This window comes from Dryobates pubescens, chromosome 2 (genome assembly GCF_014839835.1).
Source record: "Dryobates pubescens isolate bDryPub1 chromosome 2, bDryPub1.pri, whole genome shotgun sequence".
In the NCBI taxonomy this organism is placed as follows: Eukaryota; Metazoa; Chordata; class Aves; order Piciformes; family Picidae; genus Dryobates; species Dryobates pubescens.
Genome location: NC_071613.1, coordinates 49029409 through 49055298, shown reverse-complemented (window position 1 = coordinate 49055298; position 25890 = coordinate 49029409). Strand labels below are relative to the sequence as shown.

Sequence of the window (25890 nt, the reverse complement as noted above, 5' to 3'; positions counted from 1 at the left end):
ATTCCTTGGGGTTGTTCTTGAGCTGAGGGGCCCAGAACGGAACAAAATATTCCAGATATGTCTGAAGAAGCAATACAGTAAAGATCCAAATGCAACAGTTAGGAAACCATATCATTAACCTGCACAAACCACTTTTTGTTTTGGGTTTAACACTGAAGAAGGACAAAGCCTTCTTTGTAGTCTAACAGAGGTAGTAGCAACAGAAACTGTTGATCTTCAGCATCGTTTGGGTCCAGTATTTGGCATAAGGACAGATATACACACAGCCACAAAGCCAGATTCTCTCTAGAAGTATTTTTCCTGAAGTGTTCTAAGACTGTACCGAAGAAGGGTTATACCACAGGTAGCCAGCAGACAGTCCCAGAGGAGCAGAGACTGTAAATGCTCATCAGTGGCTTTTATATAAAGTCCTCTCAGGAGGAGGATGCCTGTGTGCTCACTGGATAATCAAGAAAACCCATTTCAATCAATAGCCTCTAAAGTAAATCCACTCCAGCAGGACACCCATTAGATAGAGCATTAACATTGTAACATTTACAGTATCCAGCCTTACTTTTAGGAATTACTTCTTAAGGAATAGAACATTAAACCATACTGTTGCTAAATACTAGTGTTTATTTTGACAATGACACACAGAGTATTGCCCACACAAAAACATTATTTCTGCACCAACAACCATATTCAAGTTGTTTCTGATGAATAAGTTGCCAGGGGTGTAGGAGGCAACTAACAAGACCCCACAGAGACCTTTTTCATCCTGTCAATGACTTTTGCAAAGTGTCAGTGCTGCGCTGAAGTGTGGCCCACTGCAATTCCAGACAGTGGATAAAGGCAAATGTTGCCCTTTGCTGAGTAGCCACAAAACTCTGTTTACATTCTGTTTTAAAATTGCTTCAAATTCTGTTTATTTGGCATAACAAAGAGTGAAATGTAATGGATACAAGTCATAATATTCTCAGCTCTGTCTTCCTGTCCTAATAACATGACATTGATTGTCCTTCAGAGATTCTCATTACAACTGCAGGAGATGAGATCTTTCCTTTTTGATGAGAGCAGGGATTTCAGAATCATTTAAAGAGAGCCTAAATCCTCAAATGCACAGAAATACCTGTGTGTGCTTGTTTCCAGTACCCTTGCTTTTGTTCTGGAAATAATAGGAGGCTGTCGTATACTCAACACATTTATTTTTCTTCTGTATAATTGCACATGCAAAGAGAACTATCCCCGAGGATTCAGCATAATTTCTGAAGTTTGGTCTCTTTTAATATCTTCATAATTATTCAAATTGTTTTCTGCTAAGACCCAAAAATTCCAGAGCGTTGCCAGCCTTGAGTTTATCCTGTAAAAACAAAACATACATGTGTTTGTGTGTGCTTAACTCACATTATCAAGTCATCCATGGGACAGAAATGTGCCCTTGTGGCCAAGAAGGCCAATGGTATCCTGGGGTGCATTAAGAAGAGTGTGTCCAACAGGTCTAGGGATGTTTTCCTTCTCCTCTGCTCTGCCCTGGTGAGACTACACCTGGAATATTGTGTCCAGTTTTGAAGTCCCCGGTTCAAGAGAGACAGGGATCTGCTGGAGAGATTCCAGCGGAGGTCTATGAGGATGATTGCAGGACTAGAACATCTCTCTGATGAAGAGAGACTAAGAGAACTGGGGCTGTTTAGTCTTGAGAAGCGAAGGCTGAGAGGGGATCTTATCAATACCTGTAAATATCTGAGGGGTGGGTGTCAAGATGAAAATGCCAGTGTCTTTTTGGTGGTGCCCAGTGATAGGACAAGGAACAAGCTAGAACACAGGAGGTTCCACACAAGGAGAAACTTCTTTACAGTGAGGGTGATGGACTAGAACAGACTGCCTAGAAAGGTTGTGGAGTTTCCTTCTCTGGAGACTTTCAAAACCTGTCTGGATGCATTCCTGTGCAGCCTATCCTAGGTGATCCTTCTTTGGCAGGGGACTTGGATGATCTCTGTAGGTCCTTTCCAGCCCCTAACATTCTGTGATTCTGTGATTTTGCTCAAATGTTTTTTTCTCATACTTTAAAATGAACTGCTGCAAAGAGACAAAATGGCCTCTTCCATACTGCAGAAATCAGTGTAGTACTCTGATATTTTAGTGTTTTGTCTCAGGTCTAAAATGAGAGGTGTGTGGTGGGTTGAAGTTTCCGCCCCCCAACATCAACTTCACCAGACCAACTCAGTTAGAAGCAAATGAGGCTGTATTTACAAGCAAAGTCTACACTCTACAATGGAATGCAATGAATATGTACAAAATATACAGTATTTACAATATTATACAGATATTTACAATTAGCAAACAACATGAAACCCACCCTGGTCAAGAGACCAGGGAAGCTGTTCCACTGCCCCTACCCCCAGGTTCCAAAGAGAAAGAGGAGTACAGAGAGAGAAGCAGTGGGTTAGATTTAGCCAAGGCCAGCCAACATGCAGATTATCTCTCTTGAGTGAAGCAAAACCAGCTGAGAACAGAAGAGAAAAGGGAAGAACTGTTATGGTACAGCTCATCTTATTCTAGATATTTACCCAATGCATTTATTTAGAATAATCTTTTGTTTTCCATTTTACACCCAATAGTGATTTTTTTCCTACTTCTCTGCTTGAAATCTGTAACTAAATCTGAAACCACCACAGAGGTGTAAAAAGGATGGGAAAAACCCCTCAAATGTAAAGATCATACCTTCAGTTTGTTGTCAAAATCTTCCATTGAGTCAATCAATTTTCCAGGTTCCAATTCTCCAAGTGGAAAAGGGTAATCTGTCCCCAAAATCACTTTGTCCTGGTAATAAAAACCCATGTTGTACATTTTGTAGTAACATTATACAATCTAGTTGCATGTGCCTTCTGGAAATTACATTGGACTGATTAATTTCAAACATGAATATGAAGACCTTCTTTGGGTTCCAAGTTTCATTAGGAAAAAAAACAATGACTCAAGGGTTTATTGGGTGAACTTATGCTTGAAAAAAAGTACAGGCTATTGGTTGGTTTTGTGGTGTCTAACTAAAGGCTGGTGCATTTTCATTCTGATGTTCACAATGCAGATCCCAGGCCCATGGGAATGGGTGTATATTGCTAAGGTGAATACAACACAAAGGGTAATATACTCAGATCAACTCTCTGTAATGTAGTGCTGGTTAGAAATGTAACACAAATGGTTATCCTACCTTTTTGAACTACTTCTGCAAGTAGTTTGCCTAAAATGCAGTGCTTAATCTTGGTTAAGTGTTGCCATAATTAAATGGCCAACAAAGGACACACAGAATTCTTCTTTCCATCTCTTGACTTTCCAGTTCTTTTCATGCTCAGTGCATACTCTGCATGGTTGCATGCAGTCAAAAAGCAGTATAAGAGTTTTTAACACATATCTTTAAGAATTTAGAATAGAATAGAATAGAATAGACCAGGTTGGAAGAGACCTTCAAGATCATCACATCCAACCCATCAACCAATCCAACCCACCTAATCAACTAAACCATGGCACCAAGCACCCCATCAAGTCTCCTCCTGAACACTTCCAATGATGGTGACTCCACCACCTCCCCGGGCAGCCCATTCCAATGGGCAATCACTCTCTCTGTATAGAACTTCTTCCTAACATCCAGCCTAAACCTCCCCTGGTGCAGCCTGAGACTGTGTCTTCTTATTCTGGTGCTGGCTGCCTGGGAGAAGAGACCAACCTCCACCTGTCTACAACCTCCCTTCAGGAAGTTCTGCACCAAACTCAGGAAAGATGCTTGGATTTGCATTCCTGAATTTGAAATTTTTGATTATGGACACACACATACTCAAAATTTTATGTATTGAGAAGAATATGTAATAAAAAATACAAAGAAAGCACAATTACTGTTTGTGTGATGCTTCCAATGTGATACTAGTTAAAACCTGGTACAGTGTAGAATTAATACAACCACATCTTAAAAATAATTAATTAAATTTAATTTTAAATAGCATTCAGCTTCAGATAACAAACTCAAAGTCTCATTTGCAAAATTTCATCTATTTTTGGAAGTCTTTTTTCTTAACGGAAAAAACCAAACAGGATTGGATTTTAGATGTGCGTTGGAACCACGGACCCGAGAATATGAGTGACATGATATGATTTGTTTTGCAAAGCAAGTCAGTGAAAAGAAAATTCAATAAAAATGTGTATGCATCATTCCTGTTATCAGAGATGAAAAGAAATAGGCAGATTCTCAAGAGGTCCACATTGTTATAGGTTCATTTTCACACTAGAATGCTATTTCCCCATTTCTGTCTACCCTGGAGACCGCATACCGCCAACTCTCCTGATTTTATCAAAAGTCTATTTTCCTTTAAGCTTCATCTCCTGGAGACATGAATATTTGAAACCCACAGTTTTCATTAAGAATATATGTTTTTAAATGTCTCATGAATTTGAAGTCAAGCTCATGAATTTGGGGCACTTGTTACAATATTTGAACTCAGTTACCAATACTGAAATAGGGTGGAGGAAGCATATTTCAGCTATTTTATGAAATGATTCGGTTTTCTTATTTGTTGAATGACTTTTCATTTTTTTTTTTCACTTCCAGTAGATGTCACCCGAGAGTCTTTGAAAGAGCCTTAATATGAAAGGTACACATTCTATTGTTCTGTCCTATATTGTTCTAATTTGTTATAGATGTCTTGCCATAAGATTAAAATAGGAGAATCTATACTCTTCTGTCTGCTAAATCAAGTTCTGAGTGTAGATTAACAAAATATATTTGGATGTGTGTACATTTAAGCAGCTAAATAGGTTATTTTATTTATATTCAATCTGATACCGAGACATTTGCTTCTGATATGAAAACCAGATATATTCCATATACCACCCCACCCCCCCAAAAAAAATCCCCAACCAATAAACACAGTAAGTTTATTTGACAAAATAGATTTCTAAACAAAGGAGAAGAAAACCTAATATTTGCCCAGCTGTTTACTAGTCAAGGGTAAGCAAGCCAGGAAAGGGCTGTACATTCTTGCTTACACACCCTGTATACCAAAGCAGAAAGAAATTCCATGCCCTCATTGGAATAATATATATATATTACTTTAGATATATACTTCTTTAACTGAAAGTATTTCACAGCTAATTTTGTGATTTATTAATTAACAGTGAAATTAAGAGATGTAAATTAATAAGAACAATTTAGAAGCAGCATTATTGCTCTGCTACTACTGATACATGATGTTCATCTGTACTCTCTGAGCACCAGTTTTATACTTGTCTAAGAAATGGAGATTGCAGCACCTGTCTTTAGCAGGCAGGCTCAGTCACAGAAGCCATTTGAAGACTCTGCAGATAAATAAAATTCCTAGAACAATAGATGTATTATTATATTATACCCAAGGATATCAACAAACTCCATTTTCCCTAGAGGACTCACAGTTTGACACTTTAATTAGTGCATCACTCCTTTTAGAAAGGTACATCTCAGTAATGAGCAGCCTCAGTGGACCTTTCTACCCAACACAATTTTTTCCATAATAATAGGAACATGAATCTTAAAATGAATCTCAAAGAGCATCAAGTATCAGTTTGTCCTCTTATATTAGTTAAAATTATTTTCCTTGAATGGTGCTTTCTTTCCTACTATCACAACACATGTCCAAAAAAAGGCCAGATAGCTATAGCCATCTCAGCTCTAACTTGTGGCCAAACAATGTTTTACTTTTGGGTGAAGGCTCTTGAGGAATCACCATGAGGAATTTTTTTGTGGAGATACACTGAATCATTCAACACCCTGTCAACCCAGTTATTCACTTTGTATAGCCAGCATCGTTAGGGGGGTGTGTGTTTGTTTATATTCACTTCATACTACCTCATCATAGGGCTGGAGCAGTTTGGCAACCCTGGAAAAGCCTTTCTCAGCAATGTGTATTTCTGCTTGCTTTAACTGGGATAAGCTCAAATTAACCTGCACCCAAAAGTAAGGAGGGATGGAGTTAAATGTACATGACTCACCACAGCTGCCACTGGATTTTGATATTCATAAGTTCAAAGCCAACACTTTACGTTCTGATGCCAGGAAATGGCTGTTCCCTAAGGACCTGAAGCCATGTCTAAGCACATCTTTACACATGCTGATGCCCTTCCTGCAGAACTCTTAGCTATACTCTAGAGAACTGTCCTATTTCAAACCTTCAGCTCATAAAGTTAATGTCATCCTCTCAGGACTCAGTCACATTGTTTTTTTGGCCCAGCATTTATTCATCTTACATATGTTATTCTGCCAACATATGACTGCACTGAAAACTCTGTGAGATGTTTGGCATTTTTTTTTAAAGCACTGATCTCATGGAAGGTCAGGGAGCTGCTTGAAAGAGTCCAGCACAGAGCCACAAAGATGATTAAGGGAGTGGGACATCTTCCTTATGAGGAAAGGCTGAGGGAGCTGGGTCTTATTAGCTTGGAGAAGAGAAAACTGTGGGGTGACCTCATTAATGTTTATTAATAGGTAAGGGGCAGTGTCAGGAGGATGAAATCAAGCTCTTCTCAGTGATGTCCAGTGATAGGACAAGGGGCAACAAGTGCAAGCTGGAGCATACGAGGTTCCCTATGAACGTAAGGGAAAGCTTTTTCACTGTGAGGGCAACAAGAGCACTGGAACAGGCTGCCCAGAGAGGTTGTGGAGTCTCCTCTGGGGACATCCAAAACCTGTCTGGATGTGTTCCTGGGTGACCTACTCTAGGTGATCCTGCTCTGGCAGAGTGGGTTGGACTAGATCTTTCAAGGTCCCTTCCAACCCCTAACATTCTGTGATTCTGTAATTATGTGAGACTATCAGCTTTCATTGGAAAAAGAGGGAATCTTTTCCCACACAGCACACTGGTCAAACTTACTGCATGAAGGAACTTTCAGATGTCTGTTGTGACAAAATAAGCTGGAGAGGCTTTTTCTGAGTGACTTTGTTGAATTAGAATCCATAACCTCTCACTCTTCCAATAATTAAATTTCAGTTGCAAAGACTAATTATGCTAAAGGGACACAGTCTTGTGTCACTTCTCGGGAAGAAAAGCAGAGAAGTAACAATTTAAGTGTGGTGTGAAGACAGCAGCTTTTCCACAACTGCCGTAGCTTAGAGCAGCCTTGAGCTGCAGAGCTAACTTGTTACTCTGAAGCCGAACTCCTTTGAGACTCTCATGCTATACAAGTGAAAGCAGGAAAAAAGTTAAGTTTGTCGGCAATGTCAGTACAACCCGTTGTACTTGCTCTTCTGCTTTGCTCTTGACATCTACAGTTCAGCTTAATAGAGTCAGACCAGAAAAAGAATCTGTGGGTCTCAGCCACGCTGAGTCACACAGCTTCTAATTCACCAGTGTTTTTCTAACCATGTCAAAACATGTCTCCCAACACTCTAAAACAGAAACTAGAATGTGATCATGTCTCCTTGGCAATTACAAATGGAATCTGACCACCATGATTTAAAATTTAAGAGCTAGACTCATTCCTCTATACTGTAAGTGCATTTTAATGAGAAGATACTTAAGGATGAATATGGTCGAGATTTGGGGAGAATTCTCAGTGAGATAACTGAAGGCAGGTGCTGAACTGTTACTCTGTAAGCCTTTGGGTGTCTTGTAAAACGCAAGCACACGTCACATCTAGTAAAATTTGTAAATCAATTGTGAAAACTGTTTAAAGCTGCTTGATTACTCTAAGCTACAGTTAGATTCCAAGGTAATACACACTAGAAATTCCTGGGCTGTTGACCGTGATATATTTACTGTTTAGAGGGTTGGTAACAGAAATTAAAGGAAGTCAGTCTTGGGCTGGAGCTTTAGTATTTTGCTAGTAATCCTTCTGGTGCAAAGCTTTCCTAAAAGGCACAAGTACTGCAGAGGAGCTGCTAGCAAAAGTCCAATCTGAAAGCTACAGATTTCCCATGCAGCACAGACCTGTGGATTTCAAGGGTTGAGACCTGGGCTCAAAGTACCAAGATAAAGAAAGCAGTAGTTCTGCATTACTGTTTTTGGCTGGCCTAGGTAAGACACCAGTTCTAATACAGATTTATTGCAGTAACCTGTTCACTCTGCAGGTGAAAATGGGAAATCAACAGTATCTGTTCTGTGGAGAGAAAGAAAGCATTCACTTTATCTGTGTCTGTGAAGTTTGGTCATAAAAGAGGCCCTGATGACAGCCACAGCCCCATACATGAGAAAGGAGTATGTGAGCCTAGAAACCAATGCACAGGAAACCGGAACACAGCTGTTGCGATAACAAAGTCTGTGTCAGGGCTTCTATTTCTGGTTTTGACTTCTGGTAGGTGTCTGCCTGCTAGCTGCAGAAACTCCATGAGCTTCAGAGGTCAAGACACAAATACAGGTCTCTTGTTGATTTGTAGTGGTCCACTGGAAGTTGGCATGAGTGATGCAATTTTAAACCCTTCCTGAGCATTTCTAATGAGAAGGAATGATCTGAATATTTCTGTGTTTTTTGCTTCCATGCTGTACCCAATTTAAACAGATTGCTAAACTACAAAGATTTCTTTCCTCTCTACTCCAAAAAGTGAAATATTTTTGCATGTTTCATGTGCTTTCCAGGATCCTCACAAAAACTTTATTTACTCATGACTTCTTTCTCCCTATAGCTTCCCAAGTGGAAATATAGTTTAATTTCTTCAAGTATACACTTGAAAATTAAGCCATTTGAAAACAAAGCTCTGAATGATGAAGTCTTTGCTTGCAGTCCCACCCTGAACAATCTTGTACAAGGAACTAGCCTCACTCAACTGAATTTCACAGTGCATGATTTCCTGGCTTAAACCCACCATTGCAATAACTCCATACAGTAAAAACATTATGGCAGAAGCCCATAATTTTGTGAAAGCCCAGGCTCTGATTTTAGTGGGTGAATATGCTGTCTTCCTCCTTGCTTCTTCTCTTCTCCTTTTGCTATTTCGTAGAGCATTAAATAAAGACTTGCCTGCTTCCAGAAGCATTGAAACTCACCTCTCCTATCACACTTGTTAGCAGCCTTAGTGCACCAGGATCATGTACAAGAGAGTCTGTGTAAAATGAACCAAGGTATTTTCTTGGATCCACCTTATTATCCATTGCACACAAATCAGGGCGCACGTTGAATCCATGGGAGATACGCCCCACTGTGTATGGAAAAGCTCCACCTGCAAGAAGAAACTTTTAGTAAGAGAAGCTGAAAATATGCAGGAGAAAAATAAGCCACTGTATAAACAGAGATAAGCTTTACTGTCAGCTATTTAGAAAGTGCTCAGCACTGGCAATTTTTTATTTCTTCCTCTTCATTAGCCTCTTTCTCTGTTTTGCACAATTCTTCACTAACGTGATGCCCAAATTCCTGCTACTACTTACTTATCCCTGTCCCCAAACCACCTCCTGTCACCCCTTCCTCCTCCTTGCTCTTAAAGGCTACTGTAGCAGGTCAAACATTGGCTGATGTTGTCTAGAGACTGGTCCTATCAGCAGCCCATCTGGCAGATTATCTTCTTTGGGGTGATAGTACCCAGCTGGTGGCAGTGAAAGTGGTAACCCTATTAACTAGCATACCAGAAAATACAATTATACCAGGCTAAACTGAAGTAGGGCAGGTGTTACCCAGGGATGTGGTTGAGGTCCTGTTCCCTGGAGACACCCAAGATCAGACTTGATGAGGCCATGGGCAGCCTGATCTTGGTGGTGTTATCCCTGCTCACTGCAGAGGGGTTGGACTAGATGACCTTTGAAGTGTTCCCTTCCAAACCAAAGCAACCTGTGAATCTGCGTTTCACTCGGTATGTTCTTTACCTCCATGTGCAAAGCAAACTTTCAGCTTAGGGAATTTTTCAAAAATTCCTCCCATAATCATGGAGCAAATGGCCATGGTGGTTTCTGTTGGCATGCCTAAGAATTAAAAACAAATTAAAAACAAAAAATTAAGAATTAAAAAAAAGTGGCTGGAGAGCTGCCAAACAGAGAGGGACCTGGGGGTGCTGATTGACACCCACCTAAACATGAGCCAGCAGTATGCCCAGGTGGCCAAGAGGGCCAATGGCATCCTGGCCTGCATTAGGAATAGTGCGGCCAGCAGGAGCAGGGAGGTCATTGTGCCCCTGTACTCTGCATTGGTTAGGCCACACCTTGAGTCCTGTGTCCAGTTCTGGGCCCCTCAGTTTAAGAAGGACATTGAAACACTTGAACGTGTCCAGAGAAGGGCAACAAGGCTGGTGAGAGGCCTTGAGCACAAGCCCTATGAGGAGAGGCTGAGGGAGCTGGGATTGTTTAGCCTGGAGAAGAGAAGGATCAGAGGCGACCTCATTGCCCTCTACAACTACCTGAAAGGTGGTTGTAGACAGGAAGGGGTTGGTCTCTTCTCCCAGGCAACCAGCACCAGAACAAGGGGACACAGTCTCAAGCTGTGCCAGGGGAGGTTTAGACTCGAGGTGAGGAGAAAGTTCTTCACCGAGCGAGTCGTTCGTCATTGGAATGGGCTGCCCAGGGAGGTGGTGGAGTCGCCATCCCTGGAGGTGTTCAAGGGGAGATTGGACGTGGCACTTGGTGCCATGGTCTAGTTGTGAGGTCTGTTGGGACAGGTTGGACTTGATGATCCTTGGGGTCTCTTCCAACCTTAGTTATACTGTGATACTGTGTAACCAAAGAAAAAAGCTTTATTGTATTCAATTTTTATATTTGTTTATTTTCCTGGATGAGTTTAAAAAAAAAGAAAAAAGAAAGAAGACTGATAGGAAAAATTATGTAGTTCTGCTCTGTACTAATACCTCTGCAACAATCTTCTGGGCATAATCAAGTGACAGTTCATAAATATAGATTAAGCAAAGTAAATGTGCACTCACCTATTAGCCAGGGAAACCAATATTTAGACATCCTCCCATCTATCTGCATGTCCCAGGGATGCACAAAGAGACAGCAATTTAATTGTTCAGCAGCCTGCAGGAAAAAGAAAAAATCTAAACCTTGACTAATGATACCAAAATCCATAGTAGTGCTTAGCCATGCTTTAAAGATTACCTGCAGAACAGTACTGGGCATCAGTACGAGTTATGAAAATAGGGCCAGAACTAAGAGCTATAAGCAATAGTTGGTTATATTTACTCCTCTGAGCCGTATCATGAAGTCCTCACTCAGTTTTACAGTTCTTTTTGAGACTAGAGGATTTGAAACACTGTTGATAACATCTTCTTAGCAAGCCAAGTGTTCCTCAGATGAATGCAGTATGAAAATGCTTTTTTAGCTGTTTGTCAGTCATCCTGCACCATAAAACTCAATTCAAACTAGCACTCTTTTGATTTCCTTACACATATGAGGACGAATTCTCACCATGTTTAATAGGGTGGATTTGCAGAATTTTTCCAGCTGTATTCAGAATTCATTCATTGCTGTTGCACTATATTTGTCCTCTAGTTAATTCACCCTAAGAGGTCAAAATCTAGTGTTCTTCTGGTCAATAACTCATCTCCACTCAAGTATATTAATTTTCCAAAACTGGTGACAACTTTGGAAGGAAAACAGAAGAACAGTGTAGGATGCTGATTGTGGCTGAGTAATTTAACTATGTGCTTAAATTTACACAGATAGTTACCAGAGTCATTCAAATGCTTAACCAGGATTTAACAGTTTCTTTTTGTCAGATATATTTCTGGACCTCCTCTTGTTGCTAAGGAGATTATCACACATTTGAAAACTTTGGGTTTATTTACCCATACATGCATAAATAAAGCTGCAACTTTTGGATTGTAGGGAGTAATTGCTGTCTACATTTGTAAAATAAAAATAGCAATTCATGGTAGATTGATCAAGTTCCTGATCAAATACAGCTTAATTTCACAATCTTTGTTATCCAGGGGTGGTTCTAAAAGTGATAGAGGTTGCTGCCTACATGTGTTAAACATAAGCTGCATCATGTACAGTGTAAGAGAGAGTACCCCCATACAAGAGAGGGATCTTAGTACAAGACAGGCATGGAGCTACTGGAGAGAGTCCAAAGATGATGAAGGGATGGGAGCATCTCTCCTGTAAAGAAACACTGAGAGAGCTGCCGCTGTTCAGCTCTGATGAGTACAGAGGCTTCAGTGGGAATCTTGTGAATGGATATAAATCCCTGAAAGGAGGGTGTAAAGAAGGTGGAATCAGGTTCTGTTCTGTGGTGTCCAGTGACAGGACCAGAAGCAATGGGCACAGGAAGTTCCCTCCGAAATTCAGGAAACACTTTTTTTACTGTGAAGGTGACTGAGCGCTGGAACAGGTTGCCCAGAGAAGTTGTGCAGTCTCCCTCAGTGGGGATATTCAAAAGCCATCTGGGCATGGTCCTGGGTATCTGGCTCTAGGAGGCCCTGCTTCAGCAGCATTCGGACCAGCCATGCCGTGATTCTCTGAATGCGCGCATCTTCAAGAGTCAAAGTTGATGATTAATTGTGCATGACCATAGAAACAAATAGCCCAGATGCTGCAGTAATAAAAAATTCTTGAATAATTCAGCTGAGCATTCTGAAAAATAACCTCTATGGATCAATTTCAAGCTGACAGCTATAATAACCTGTGAGAAAGATACAGAATGTGCATTGATTAAACCTCATAATTTTAGACAAATGACCATTCTCATCTGGACCTCAGGCTGTTTAAATGCAATCTGTACATTCAGTTTAGAACTTTTGCTCCCATTTGCATAATTCTGTATGAGACTTTGGCTCTGTAGCCATCTCTGAAAATCTCAGGGAGCTGTGTAATTTCCTAAACAGGGTTGGATACAGTAACTTGAACACAAAAGCAAACAGTACAGAAATGCCTTATTTGATACTTCCCATCCTCACAAACCAAGAAGGTAACTCTATGGTGAAAACTCACATCATAAAAAGATCTTGTTATTCATTATTACAAAGTATGTTTCAAAATGTTTTACATTGTCCTTACATCCTATATTGAATTAGCATATATAATTAAAGCTGACCCTCCCTGGTCACTCAGCAGATCAGAAGGCTAACTTGTTTTAATGTACCTATAACTTTAGTTGACTGAGTATGTCCCAAGATATTTTTAGACAGAATTCCATATCTCAGAACCCTCCAAAATAAAGAAACATTTACTCACAGCATAAATATCATACAGTTCTGGTGCATTCAGGTCCCATTCATTGACATGAGACCCTATTTGTACTCCAGGAAATCCAAGTTCTTTCACACAGCGGTGCATTTCCTTCACAGCGAGGTCTGGAGCTTGCAAAGGTAGTGTACCCAAGCCAATAAATCTCTTGGGGTACTTTCTTACTGTAGCAGCTAAGTCATTATTTAATATCTGGGCTAGATCTAAGGTATCCTGAGGTTTGGCCTGGTAAGATATTAAGCAGAAGAGTAGATTAAAATATAGCTCTTAAATGTTATCACCACTGGAAGATATTGGATAAATGTCATGGCAAACAATTCAGAGACAAGTTTTAAACTAAACTTTACTTTACAGTTGTGAATAGATGGAAACCAGTAGGGCTAAATTCTGTCTCACTTCAAAACCGCTGGGTGCAGTTCTGCTTCTTGTCTTAAATATTTTATTAACTGCTGTTGCTTTTACTGCTGAGGATGAATGTAATAAGGCCCAGGTTGCTGAAGCACTTACAGTATCTTGCCTTTTGTGTTAAGCAGTCCTTTAGTTTTGTTCATCCCAATGCAAAAACATCTCACCATATGCTGCAGTTATTGTAGTTGAAGAGATAAAAGTAAGAAATGTGAGACCTTGGGGCATGAGAATTCTACAGAGAAAATTTGAGCAAACTTCTAACATTTAGCAGGAGATAAACAGTCATAATTCTAGTAAGGGAACTGCAATACCCAGACCGTTTCCTGTTTCTTCTCCAGCACCTATTTAATGGAAGATATTGCCATAAATAACAGAAAAAAATGTTAAAGGTATGCCACCCAACAAGAAATTTCAAAGATCAATATACTATATGAGGGATTAACAGAATAATTTTTAATGTAGCATATCTGTTTACCTACAATATCACAGCTTGTTATAAGCTGAACACACATAGCTGCATAGCCAAACTGAGAATGTGCTTTGAACAGAATTTTGCCTTTTTTTTTTTTTTTTTTTTAAGTTTCTTTGATGCAGTCAAGATCCCCATACAGGGAACATCTTAATTTAGATTTGCTACTGAATTTCAAGATTCAAAGCATTCTAGGGCAATGAGTCCCATGCTACACTTAAAGTGGGACAAACCCACAAATATATCTTTCACTTTTTTCTTTTTTCCCATTTGAAAATACTGATTAAGGCCTAGCTTTCATGGAATCCATCTACCTTCTAGCCATGGATTCATGCTATGTAAATTCTCTCTCCCTGTGTAAATTCCCTCTCCCTGTTTCCAGCCATCCCAATGAGGTGCCCAGAAGAAATTCTGTTGCCTCATTTTTTGTTACTGAGTGTACTGAGCGGAACTGTGCTAGGACACCCTGCTGCCTCCTCTGATACCTGGACTACTGTTTGGTCTTCTGTTTTTCACAGAAGAACGATTCTCCATTTACTTCAGTGCTCCAGTGACGACTTCAGCCATGTAATTGCTAGGAGGATGCATTTGAGTTGTTTAAAATATTGTAACATGAATTACAAAATATGCTAGCAGGAACCTACCCAGTAGCTGAACATGACAGGGACTGTGGAAAGGACTTGGACTGTGACTCCTGAGTAAGAAAAAACAGTTATTAATGATTTTTAATGTTTTGGGGTTTTTTTTGTAAAATGTTAGGAATTCTTGAGAAAGCACTTTGTTTCAAAAGGTAGAAGGTAAAAGCTTTAATGGTAAGAAACATTGATTTAATAGTGACAAGGATAGAATCTCTTTTTTTCCGATTAAGGGTCATGGTAGTAAACTTGTAGCACATCAGTTTATTAGGACTGGAAGATTCTTGCTAAGTAGAAAGAAAAATAACATGTTCATATTCATATTCAATTGTTTGTGAAATAATTTAGAAGTGTTTGGTATGCACATGTGCAGTTAATTAAAATAGTAATTTAATGTTACTCTCACATAAAGGAATGTGATGTTAAACCAACAGAATACATTAGCTGAAGTTTACTTTAGGGTCACATTCATCATATATATATTTTTAATAAGTAAATATGTAAATCAGATTTAAGTGATCCTTCAGAGTTAGTTACACCCTACAGTGACTGATAGTAGTTTTATTCAGCTGGAAGGCTCCTTGCATCTTTGTTCCAAAATTATGCACAGAAAACTGTCTTTGAACTAAGTAGCTATGGCTTTGCAAACTGAAAAAGAGGAATGTGGCCCACAGTCTTTATCATTAGTTGAAGACCAAGAAAGAAAAATACTAAGACTCTTTTTCACACTTAATTGACTGATGTCTGTATTGGTGGAGTACTGTAATAAAAGGGGACATTTTTGTGGCACGAGTCAGCAGATGGTGCTGTAACATACAGTTTTAGACTTTTTTTTTTCCCTTTTACCAAGTGATCACTCTTTTGTTTGTGAAGAAATGTTGTGGGGTTGGCTTTATGATAAATTTTATTTTCTGTAAAGCTGGTGCAAAAATCTTTAAAAACCTGCCTGTGTTTTGCCTTTGTCTGCAGCAAAGAGATGGGGCAGAACCCTTGTGTAGAAACTTGCCATTAGCATTGACTGAAATAACTGAAAGGGAAAGATGCCCACAGGCTATTTATGATCCACACTGTGGTTGAATGATGTGGTAATCCTCAAAATCCCTGAGCTAACTCAGGGAATGATTACAGTCTAGTCAAGGCATCATATTTCAGAGAGGTTGCAAAGACATTCTAGCATTATCATTATTAAATGTGTAATGGTTGGAGTTTGAAATTCTGCATCTCCAGGGTGAAAATGAAGTAGTTCAAAATTATCTAAATTGTGTTTACATAAATTGCCTGCCAGCCCTTGACCTCCCAAATCAGCTTATGCTATGTGTTGCAGTAAACTTCCATGAGGAGAATGACCCAAAGTATCTCCTAACATGCTGTTGCATGAGAGAAGAAAACAATAATCATAAAGATCATAAGCATAAAATGTCTCCTGTTTGATATAAAATTTCTGAATAAATATCTTCAGACTTTTATTCCTTATGAAAAGCTGCAGAAGCTATCCAAGCTGTGTCTACTGAGAATGTGATATAGGGAATTATTCAAGCTCCCATCTAAGAAAAAATAATCTTTAGTAACATATTACTCTCACAGAAGTAATTTGGAATCATATTCCTAAGATCTAACAAAAAATAACTGATCAAAGTTCCTTCTCTCATCCTCAGCCTCCCGTCTTACAAACCTTATTTAGTGGCAGGCAAGTAACTTGATGTAAAAAAATAAATAAATTGCAAATTGGACACCTGGTTAAGTTTCTTAATAAATCAGAAAACCTGTTTTCTGACAAAGCAATTGTTCCAGTTCTCTAAGCTCAGGGTCCTCTAGCAAAAATGCAGAATGAGTTTGCAACATCTAAGCAGGAAAAAAAAAAAAAAAGTATTAGAAAAGGAAACAAACATACAAAAACCTCCTGTGAGTAAACAGAATCTTTGTAACATTTGGAAGAAAAATGAAAGGGCTTCCTCTTTTACATAACTCACTTTTATACCTGGAATGTTTGTTTCCTTTTCAAGTCTAGAGTCAGTCATCCCTACTTATGTCAACTACTTCCATACTGCCTTAAAAATCTCAGCAAAATTAATGAGCCCATGTGGGGAATAAATTGCTACTGGAAAGTTATGGGAACATAACCCATTTCAGTCTGAGTATAAAGCATATCAATTTTCACTGTCTTTCAACAGATTTAAACTAATGAATCAGTATGCTAAGCCTTTTAATTGTGGTATTGTTATTGAGGACCTTTAGATGCACTAACAGAGAAGATGCTGTTATTCTAAATGAGATACAATGATTTTAGTTCCTTTGTGGAGGTACCTGACAGGTCCATCTCTTTAATCCGTACTTCTGGGTCCCAGCAGTTCTCTTGAATAACTCTAAAAAGCTTTCCATCCTTCATCATCTTTGCCTGCCCCTATGAAATGACATTTTCATATATTATAAATGTGACAAAGTAGTGCATGCTAATTTATACACACTTGAGTATATTGAGCTCCCTACAGATAGTCAGTGACAGAATTTTGTTATCTTATTTTTATTCAGTAGGTACTTTTAATCAAAGACTATTTAAAAACAGCCATTAATAAACCAGTCATTTATACTCCAGATTTAATTCCTCATAGTAAACCCTGCTCCCCTTCCCCCCCAGTTTCTTTTGCAATGTCTATCACTTTACATTTGTTTGGAAAAAACATCAGGTACCTTAAACCAAGTTTATCCTCCAACCAAATGTTGAACAATGCTCTAATTAAATATGTGGGAAATTTTCCTCTTGGGTATGTGTGTGCTTTTCTAAAAGTCAATAGCATGATAGCCAGCAGTGTGCCCAGGTGGCCAAGAGGGCCAATGGCATCCTGGCCTGCATTAGGAACAGTGTGGCCAGCAGGAGCAGGGAGGTCATTGTGCCCCTGTACTCTGCGTTGGTTAGGCCGCACCTTGAGTCCTGTGTCCAGTTCTGGGCCCCTCAGTTTAAGAAGGACATTGAGACACTTGAACGTGTCCAGAGAGGGGCAACAAGGCTGGTGAGAGGCCTTGAGCACAAGCCCTATGAGGAGAGGCTGAGGGAGCTGGGATTGTTTAGCCTGGAGAAGAGGAGGCTAAGGTGGACCTCATTGCCCTCTACAACTACCTGAAAGGTGGTTGTAGACAGGAAGGTGTTGGTCTCTTCTCCCAGGCAACCAGCACCAGAACAAGAGGACACAGTCTCAAGCTGCACCAGGGGATGTTTAGACTCGAGGTGAGGAGAAAGTTCTTCACCGAGCGAGTCATTCGTCATTGGAATGGGCTGCCCAGGGAGGTGGTGGAGTCACCATCCCTGGAGGTGTTCAAGAGGAGATTGGATGTGGCACTTGGTGCCATGGTCTAGTCATGAGGTCTGTGGAGACAGGTTGGACTCGATGATCCTCGAGGTCTCTTCCAACCTTGGTGATACTGTGATACTGTGATGATCCCAGTTACTACAGAAACAATTGTGCAACTCTGTTAATTTTAGTCCAGTTGTTTCATATCATCAGTGATACTGAGACAAAAGAAGATCTATTATGTTGTATTCAGGTTATAATTTGTCCTTGGGAAAAAAAAGAAAAGATATATTGAAGAATTTTTATTTTTGAAAGAAAAACCCCAAACACCTAAATGCAATATTAAATCATAACCTGAATTAGTTTGATACCCTCTCCATATGCTACCCAATTCCCAAATGTACAAAGTTCAAAATATGATCAATATCATGAATTTAATACTGTTCCTTTAACTATCAACACAGAAGATTCCTTTTAAAACTGAATTATTGGTTGATTTGTTCACTGTCCAAAGAGGCACAGTGCCAGGCACAGTGGGGGCACCATTTCAAGCAAAGTAAATTGTCTGCTATAGTTGTAGGTATCCAGGTGATTCTATGGACTCCTAAAGACAGACAAAACAGTCTTTATGTTGGCCTCCACTTGATGAGATATGATTGCCCAGTAATTGCAAGGCCTGAGTATTTCTTAGTTGCTTCAGGCTACCATAGGGATAAATGGAAGTGATGGAATTTAGAAGACCCAGATGACCTTGTGTATTTGGGGTGGGTAAGTGCAGTCATGCAGCTCATGTATTGAACAGGGAACACACTGCAGCTGCAGATGAATATTGAAAACTACATGAGAAAACACTGCAGCTATTCTTTCACCCTCACAGTAAACAGAAGCTAAGTACAGGGCACTTCTGACCCTTCTAGAAAAGGAATTCTGTCTCTTGACAAGGCACTTCATTTTTCCTCACAAAACTGGTTTACTTAGGATCCTGTCTGAAAAGCTGTTAAATCAAAATACTTGCTACTAGTATGCTAAAGCAGAAATAACTAATAAAATTTTGCTTCTTCTTACAGAGCTGGGTTTCTGTCCTTTCCTTCAGTCAGACTGTCCTTAACCTTGAATTTGTTATGAACTTCATACATCATTCACAAATATACTGCTTTAATGAATATTTTAAGGCTCTCTTCAACAAATCTAACTGTGCTGCCTTAGCAAACTGCCAAGTTACTTGTTAGCTGTATCAGAGGTTATAAAAATTACTTGAAATATTGCAGTCAGTAATAACAAATACAGAGTCCTGATCCTCTGGTAGAATACTTCAGGTTCCTGTAAAATTGATTCTCCAACCTGGCAGAAATGTTTACTCTACTCATACACTCCAGTAGATTAAAAAAAAAGATCAGTGCATTGTTGCAGATTGCCTAAAAAGCAGAAAAATATTTGGGGTGCGAGTAGACAAAAAGACAAAGTAGAACTCAGCATTGGATCACATATGAATAGGCTGTGTGGACTTTACTGGAGTACCACTGGCAGTATTTCTGTGGACAAGGGAGTCTTAATTCTTTCTTCAGACATAGCTAAGGCATAGCAGCTCAGCTCATGTATTCATATATATTTTCTTCTGCTAATACTGAAAACCATATTAGATAGATTGTAGTTTTACAGGCAACTTAACATGCTGAGATAAATCCACCACAGGGCTCGTAGTATAGGAACAGTTTCTCCTTGAAGAATTAGTTGTCAGTTTGCTATTTTCATCTGCATTAGATGATTTTTTGGGAACATACACAAGTCAAGGCTGAGCTCACAGTAGTAGTGTGTTGGCAACAACTTGATTATGCAGAAAATCAAACCGTGATCACCTGAATAGATTCATGCTTGTGTATGTAATGCTGGAAAGATCTGGTGAAAGTCAGTCATATTGCTATAGTCTTTAGAAACTGCCACTAATCTGTGCTGATATTTTAAAAGTGAAAAATTACTTAGACACCTCACTGGGAAACAATTATCAGAGTTTTTTGCAGGAGTAAGAATGAAACACAGATCAGGAAAATTTTCTTTTCAGGTTCCAAAGGAATGTATGCAGTGCTGAAAGTACCATAAAAGATGTGAGATTTTTATCTGCATGGTTAACACAATTTTCTAAAGGCACAGATGAATAATTCCCTCTCCTCCCCTTCCCTCCCTTCTCTATTTAATTTAGGTAGAAATCAAGAGATTTAAGTACAAGAGGATGATGTAATTCAGCAAGCTACATTTAAAATTATCCCATCACCAAACTACTCAGTCACATCTCAAACTTCACATTTTAGAAATGCATGTAATTATTTTCTTCCAGTTTGACCCTGATGCTTCTTCACAGAATGATATAAGAAGCTTTGGGGGTTTTGTTGTTGTTCTGTTGTTTGGGTTGGTTCTTTTTAAATCATGGGAGTTAAATTCCCTAGCCCCACACATCTGAACACGGCTTTATTTTGCCATGCACTTTTTTCATGCAACGTTTTCAGACAGAATTAGGCTAGACAGAATTCCCTGCAGAGTGTGAAAGGCTGCTATTGACATGCCAGAAAGTTCCTTTGCAGACTATTTTTAGTAAGGAATTTTAGCATCAGACTTGTAACAAACAGCTAAGCTGCTAAAAATGTCTCCAACAATTCTCTCCTTCCTGCACCTGCCATGTATCTCAGAAGCTGTGCAATCCACACTTCAGTTCAGCAGGTGGCTTGCTCTCCCCTCCTGTGCCTGCTTAGACCCAGATTTGAAATTTCAGCATATTTGCTCCTCATTATCCATCCCAGCTTTCATATTCTGTGATCCTTTTTCATAAGTGGTTGTTAGGTACTTGACAGCACAGCCTTGCACGTTATAGAATGACAACAGTGTGTGTATCCTTGGGTTGCATAAAATAGACACAGTGTTGGCTGCCCAGGGAGGTGGTGGAGTTGCCGTCCCTGGAGGTGTTCAAGGGGAGATTGGACGTGGCACTTGGTGCCATGGTCTAGTTGTGAGGTCTGTTGGGACAGGTTGGACTTGATGATCCTTGGGGTCTCTTCCAACCTTAGTTATACTGTGATACTGTGATACTGTATCCATTTTGTCAGCTTCCCCCCCCCCCCCCGCCCCCCAGTTGGTGTAAGCATATACCCAATCACAAAGATTAATTTTTGCTAAGTGACAAGGGGATGAGGGAATGTCTGGTCCCTCTGAAATTAAAAGGCATCATATATTAAAATACTTTGGTTACCTTGAAGATGCAAGTCTTGCTTTCCTAAAGACAATGAAAGTTGAATCTCTACAGAGAGTGAATGAATTAACCAAGTCACTAACAGAAACAATGAGGATTATTTTCTTTATAAGTTTACTTAAATAAGGAGAGGCACTGTCAGCCTGAGAGTGCTAAATACTACACCTTTCTGTCACTTATCACTCTAGTTTTCAGTATAGAATTCTTACACTGAGCTCATGTCTGAATTTCAGGACAAAGACAGACAGTTACTTGGGCTCTTCACATGCTTTAGCTGGGTTATGTGCTGGCCACTCATTGTTCAGCTATTCATGCTCTTAACTTTGCATCTTTTCTCTTGCAGCTTACTATATCCACAGTGTTCTTTCTGCTCTTTATCTATGCAACCTCTGTTGTCTTCCTTTCCCCCCCTCTATTTTTAGCTTAATTATCTGGCTAATACCTTACATTCCTTTTATATCTTCTGTATCTGCACAATTTACAACATTCCTTTTACAGGCAACCACAGATTAAGTTTTTCAGTTAGGTCAGGTACATATGAACTGAGGTGGAAACTGAACTGAGTTCTCATGAGATTTCTTTTCAGTGTCATCTTTCTAAGCTTCTTTTTTCCAGAGGCCATTTGCAGTGACAGGCTCTCCAAAAAGGGTCCTAGGAGTGGGAAGCTGACAGGTTCAGGAAGAAAGTGGCTTCCTGTAACAGTGTTTGAGATAGACAGGGATAGAAGGCTGCCAAAGTTATTCTATGGTAGCAGGTAACAGCTTTAAAATGAGCTGGTACAGTTAACTTACTTGGTAATGTACAGGGGGAATTATTTTGCCATATCTTACCTCACCTGGGTCCTTGTGTTCACCTGTGAAAACCCACTAATACTGGTAATTTTTTAATGCTCTTATCCAAAGACAACCTGCAACATTTGTTGTACATTGTTGTGTCACTGTTCATGTCACTGACTTTACTGCAGATTTGGTTTACTCTGAGTGAGATCAGAATCAAGTCTTGAAGAAACCAGTTCTGGTCCCCATCAGAGTACTCTGCTAACTCCACTACCATCGGGAGTTTCTGAATGGTAGCACAGACTCATGGCACCTGGTGATGTTGTTCCTGTTGTACTAATGGAGCTCAAAAGTGCCTTTACAAAGGTAATAGAGTGGACAGTAATAAAAACACAAAGTAAAAACATCCAGACTGCTTTTTACTTGTCAATAACCTCCATTCTCTTACTTTTCTACATAATGGTCCCCAAATTTATGGATTGTTCTTATTGTTCTGCTACTTGCTCTCCTTATTGTGAAGTTACAAAAATTACTCTTTCTCCTTGACTGAAATACAAAGGTATTTTCAACTTTGAGTTATTTTGCTAAAAATACTAGTTCCTTTTGGTTTTGCTTCTCATAAAGATGACTGCATTTAACAAACAAACAAATATTAAAAAATCTACATGTAATCTGCTTTAGATTGACCTATCTTATTGAAAAGAATTCCTTACAGCCATGTTAAAATGAGATGACAATGACAAATGGGTACTGGTTCACACAAGAGAAGGGAGTTTCATCTCTCAGTTCTACTGAGGTATATTAGGACTTGGAGTGATATTGCTTCATAGAAGATAGACCTCCAGAGAAAACTGTACTAGACACACGGCCAATCTTATTGACACTTTGCTTTTTAATAGATCTACTGTGAGTTTGTATTTCTGATGACAATACACACAAGATGATATTACAGCACCAGACAGCCCAAACCTTGCAGTGGTGATCCAGCTGTACCCATCCACCATAGCCGTATCTCTGTGAAATGAAGAGAAAAAAGCCAGTGCTAGTTAGCACTCTGCAATAATAATAAAACCCTCAGTTCTTACAAGCCAGCAGTACCTCCTTCAGAAGAAGCACTTATGCATATGCTCAGCTTTGAGCCTATGAGTCACTGACTTAAGGAGAAGTGATGAAGTTTAACTGTGGACTGCACTAACAGTGTTCGTAGATCTGAACTTTTAGCTTATAGTAACTCCAACAATTGATTTCAAAGTGCTTAGAGCTGCTTCCTGTATTGAGGTTCTAACTGGAAAGACTTTAACACAAAAAAAATTTAAAACAAGCACTTGGCACTGTCACAACTGAGCTGACAATTTTCCAATTTGTGATCAGTTAATCATTAGCACAGAGATGTATTGATTCCACTTTTCAGCATCCATGATTCAGCAGCAGGACTGAAGGTCAGTCTCTTGTCTATTAATATTTAAACAGCCAAGAGAAGTTAAAAAAAGAGAAGCTCAGATGCTCATTGATTCTTTCAGAGAGATTCAAAATTGTATATGCAAAACTCCCCAAACATACAAAATATGTTGATTTCCTTTTGCTTTCATAAATTATCGGATTAGAAATACAGGAAATCTTGAAATATCATAGCAGACTGAAGATGATGCTCAGAATTCCCATTTGTTTGTAATGAAACATTTCAAGAGCAACTAAGAGCAGGCATTCCTTTTGCTGATGTGTAAACAATGTGAATACATATGTTCACGTCTGTGAACATCAAGGGATTCTTTGGGTGATTTGATCTCAGTGAATTTATTGTCCTTTAAAAACATTCACAGCCATCATCAACCTCAAAATAATTAAGTGCAAGACCTGTACAATGTAAAACGCAATTTCAGTTGGTGTCTCAGATGCCTAAGAGCATGGTTGCAATAATGGTGCTCTTTTGGGGGCAAAAACAGGAACAAGGAAATCAAATGGTTTCATTCTATTGTCAGACATAGGGGATGTAAGCAAAGAAGCAACAATGCAGGTCTTCTCCTTTCTGCTCTGTTCTTTTATCATGAATGGCAAGATGACAGCCATAAAAAATAGCTATCCTGGAAATACAAATGCAATTTTAAACTGCAAATAATTGTATAGGTATGTATGTATAAACTATATATAAATATAGTTCCATGTGGCCCTTTTCAGTACCATTTGTACTGAAGATGTGGAGGAATCACACCACTGGAGAAGAGTCAAAAAGGGATCAGACATCTCTGTATTGAATTGTGATTTTAATTATTTAGGTGATAACTCTAAAACCTAATTCTGAATGAGACGACTGCATGGATTTGGATAATCAAAAATAATAAAAGGATTAGATTTATTAAATGAAAACCTGAATGATAATTTCCATTCTCCAATGCTTTTCACAGAATCATGAAAGTTACTACTCGACAAGAACAAATTTATATCATTGAATAATAGTAATAACACCACTTAAGATTCAAATTTAAGACAAGCTGACTTTATAGCTTCACTGTTCTGACAACTGATATTTTGTACTTTTAATACAATATGCTATTTATGTACAGTAACTGAAAAAATAACAGATACTAGTAAAATCATTATCATCATCATCATCAATTAACTGTATTTAGAGTGACCCCACTCCTATTGAAGTTAATGACTTTCATGCCTGTGGATATAAAATGTGAATGACTTTATCTTAGGTAACATTAATCTTGTCTAATAGTTGCTTATTTATCTTGTTTAAAACAAAAGTGAAGAAATTAAGTCAAATTACCAACCCCCTGGAGATATTTATACCAAAACCCTTCATTCATTGTTCCTCTAAACATTACATTGGTAGAATTGGTTGCTGATGGCATGAGGCACTGAATATCTAAGATCTTGTTACCTTTTTTAGGTCAGGCCATTCCTTAGGTAGAATGTGGCTATGAATATCAATTTTCATTTCTGAAGTATCAAAGGAGAAAGATTCCTTCAATGAAAATGTTTTCTGTGTAATTGCTACTATGCTTCCTGCCCCTGGTTCAGCAACTTTGGCTGCTGTCCAGATCCACCTGCTGCCTTATCAGGAGAGGTCAGTACAGTGGCCAACCAGGGACCCTCAATCCCAGAGGAGTGGCTCTCCGGAAGAACAAAGGCTTCTAGCAGGAAGTCTCTGTTAATGCATAAACTACAGCTGACTGAGGGCAAAGGGAAAATGGGTGCTTAGAGTGGCACTATGAAGGGATTTATTTCACACTGATTTTTTATTTTACACAAACTTGTTTATAGCTGAAAATCAGTCAATAAAATGGAATTGGAATAACTCTATTAAACATGCTGATTTAGATTCCGCAAGAATTTGTAGAGAGTATAGAATATATCCCTGGAAGACACTCACACCTCCTCAACTGCTCTCTTCTTTCCCTTGCATTTTCTTCAGAAATATTGAATTGTAGCCAAATCTGTGTTCTGCACTGTATTTCCCCCTTCTCATTATTGGTTCACTTGGGATATTTACACATGGTACTGTACACTGGTGCTCACAGCTTGAGCTGGCTCAAGATCTGGCAGGAGAATGGCTCAGATTACCTTTGTAATTAATGCTAATGGAGTTCACTAGCTAACATGGCAAACAGTTTCTGCATCCTAAATGGAGCTTAACTGGAGCTAGGTCAGATTTCCTGTGAATCTACATCTCATATTTAGCATAATACTTTCCTCAAGATACCCTTGTCTTTTATTTGTGCTGTATCTTTCTCTTTAATTTGTTTCCTCTATACTTTTTTGTATGCTACTCACATGGTGTGTTCTTGTGAAAGCAGGTTAACCATTTCTTGGTTCATTTCTGGATTATTTTGTTTCCAGTGAAAATGATGATTTTTAAGATCTAAATGCTGTTGTGAATCTTTCAACTAGAAATCAAACAATTTGAAGAACAAGTAGCTTATTTTGTTTTGTCCTTTTCCTGACTTTGTTATTTTCTTTATAAAATTGGACTC

General features: G+C 39.0%; 1 protein-coding gene across 1 annotated transcript; it reads right to left on the bottom strand.

The window, feature by feature from the left end:
* Nucleotides 1-1174: 1174 nt before the first annotated feature.
* Nucleotides 1175-24935, bottom strand: ACMSD (aminocarboxymuconate semialdehyde decarboxylase). Its single transcript, XM_009896779.2, has 10 exons — nt 24798-24935; nt 22880-22924; nt 16914-17010; nt 14619-14668; nt 13086-13322; nt 10835-10928; nt 9789-9884; nt 8979-9151; nt 2701-2799; nt 1175-1339 (listed from the first exon to the last, which is right to left on the bottom strand). Exons 1-10 carry the CDS (start codon nt 24852-24854, stop codon nt 1277-1279), a joined length of 1011 nt encoding a protein of 336 aa, XP_009895081.1. The 5' UTR covers nt 24855-24935; the 3' UTR covers nt 1175-1276.
* Nucleotides 24936-25890: the final 955 nt, after the last annotated feature.

Bases quoted from the DNA above. Each gene is read 5' to 3' on its own strand.
- ACMSD (XM_009896779.2), bottom strand. From the start codon at position 24,854: ATGAAAATTGATATTCATAGCCACATTCTACCTAAGGAATGGCCTGAC. The intron at 14,669-16,913 runs GTACCTCCACAA...TTTCTTACTCAG, and splicing joins TAAAGAGATGGACCTGTCAG to GAGTCACAGTCCAAGTCCTT. The intron at 9,152-9,788 runs GTAAAGAACATA...TTCTTCTTGCAG, and splicing joins AGTTTGCTTTGCACATGGAG to GTGGAGCTTTTCCATACACA.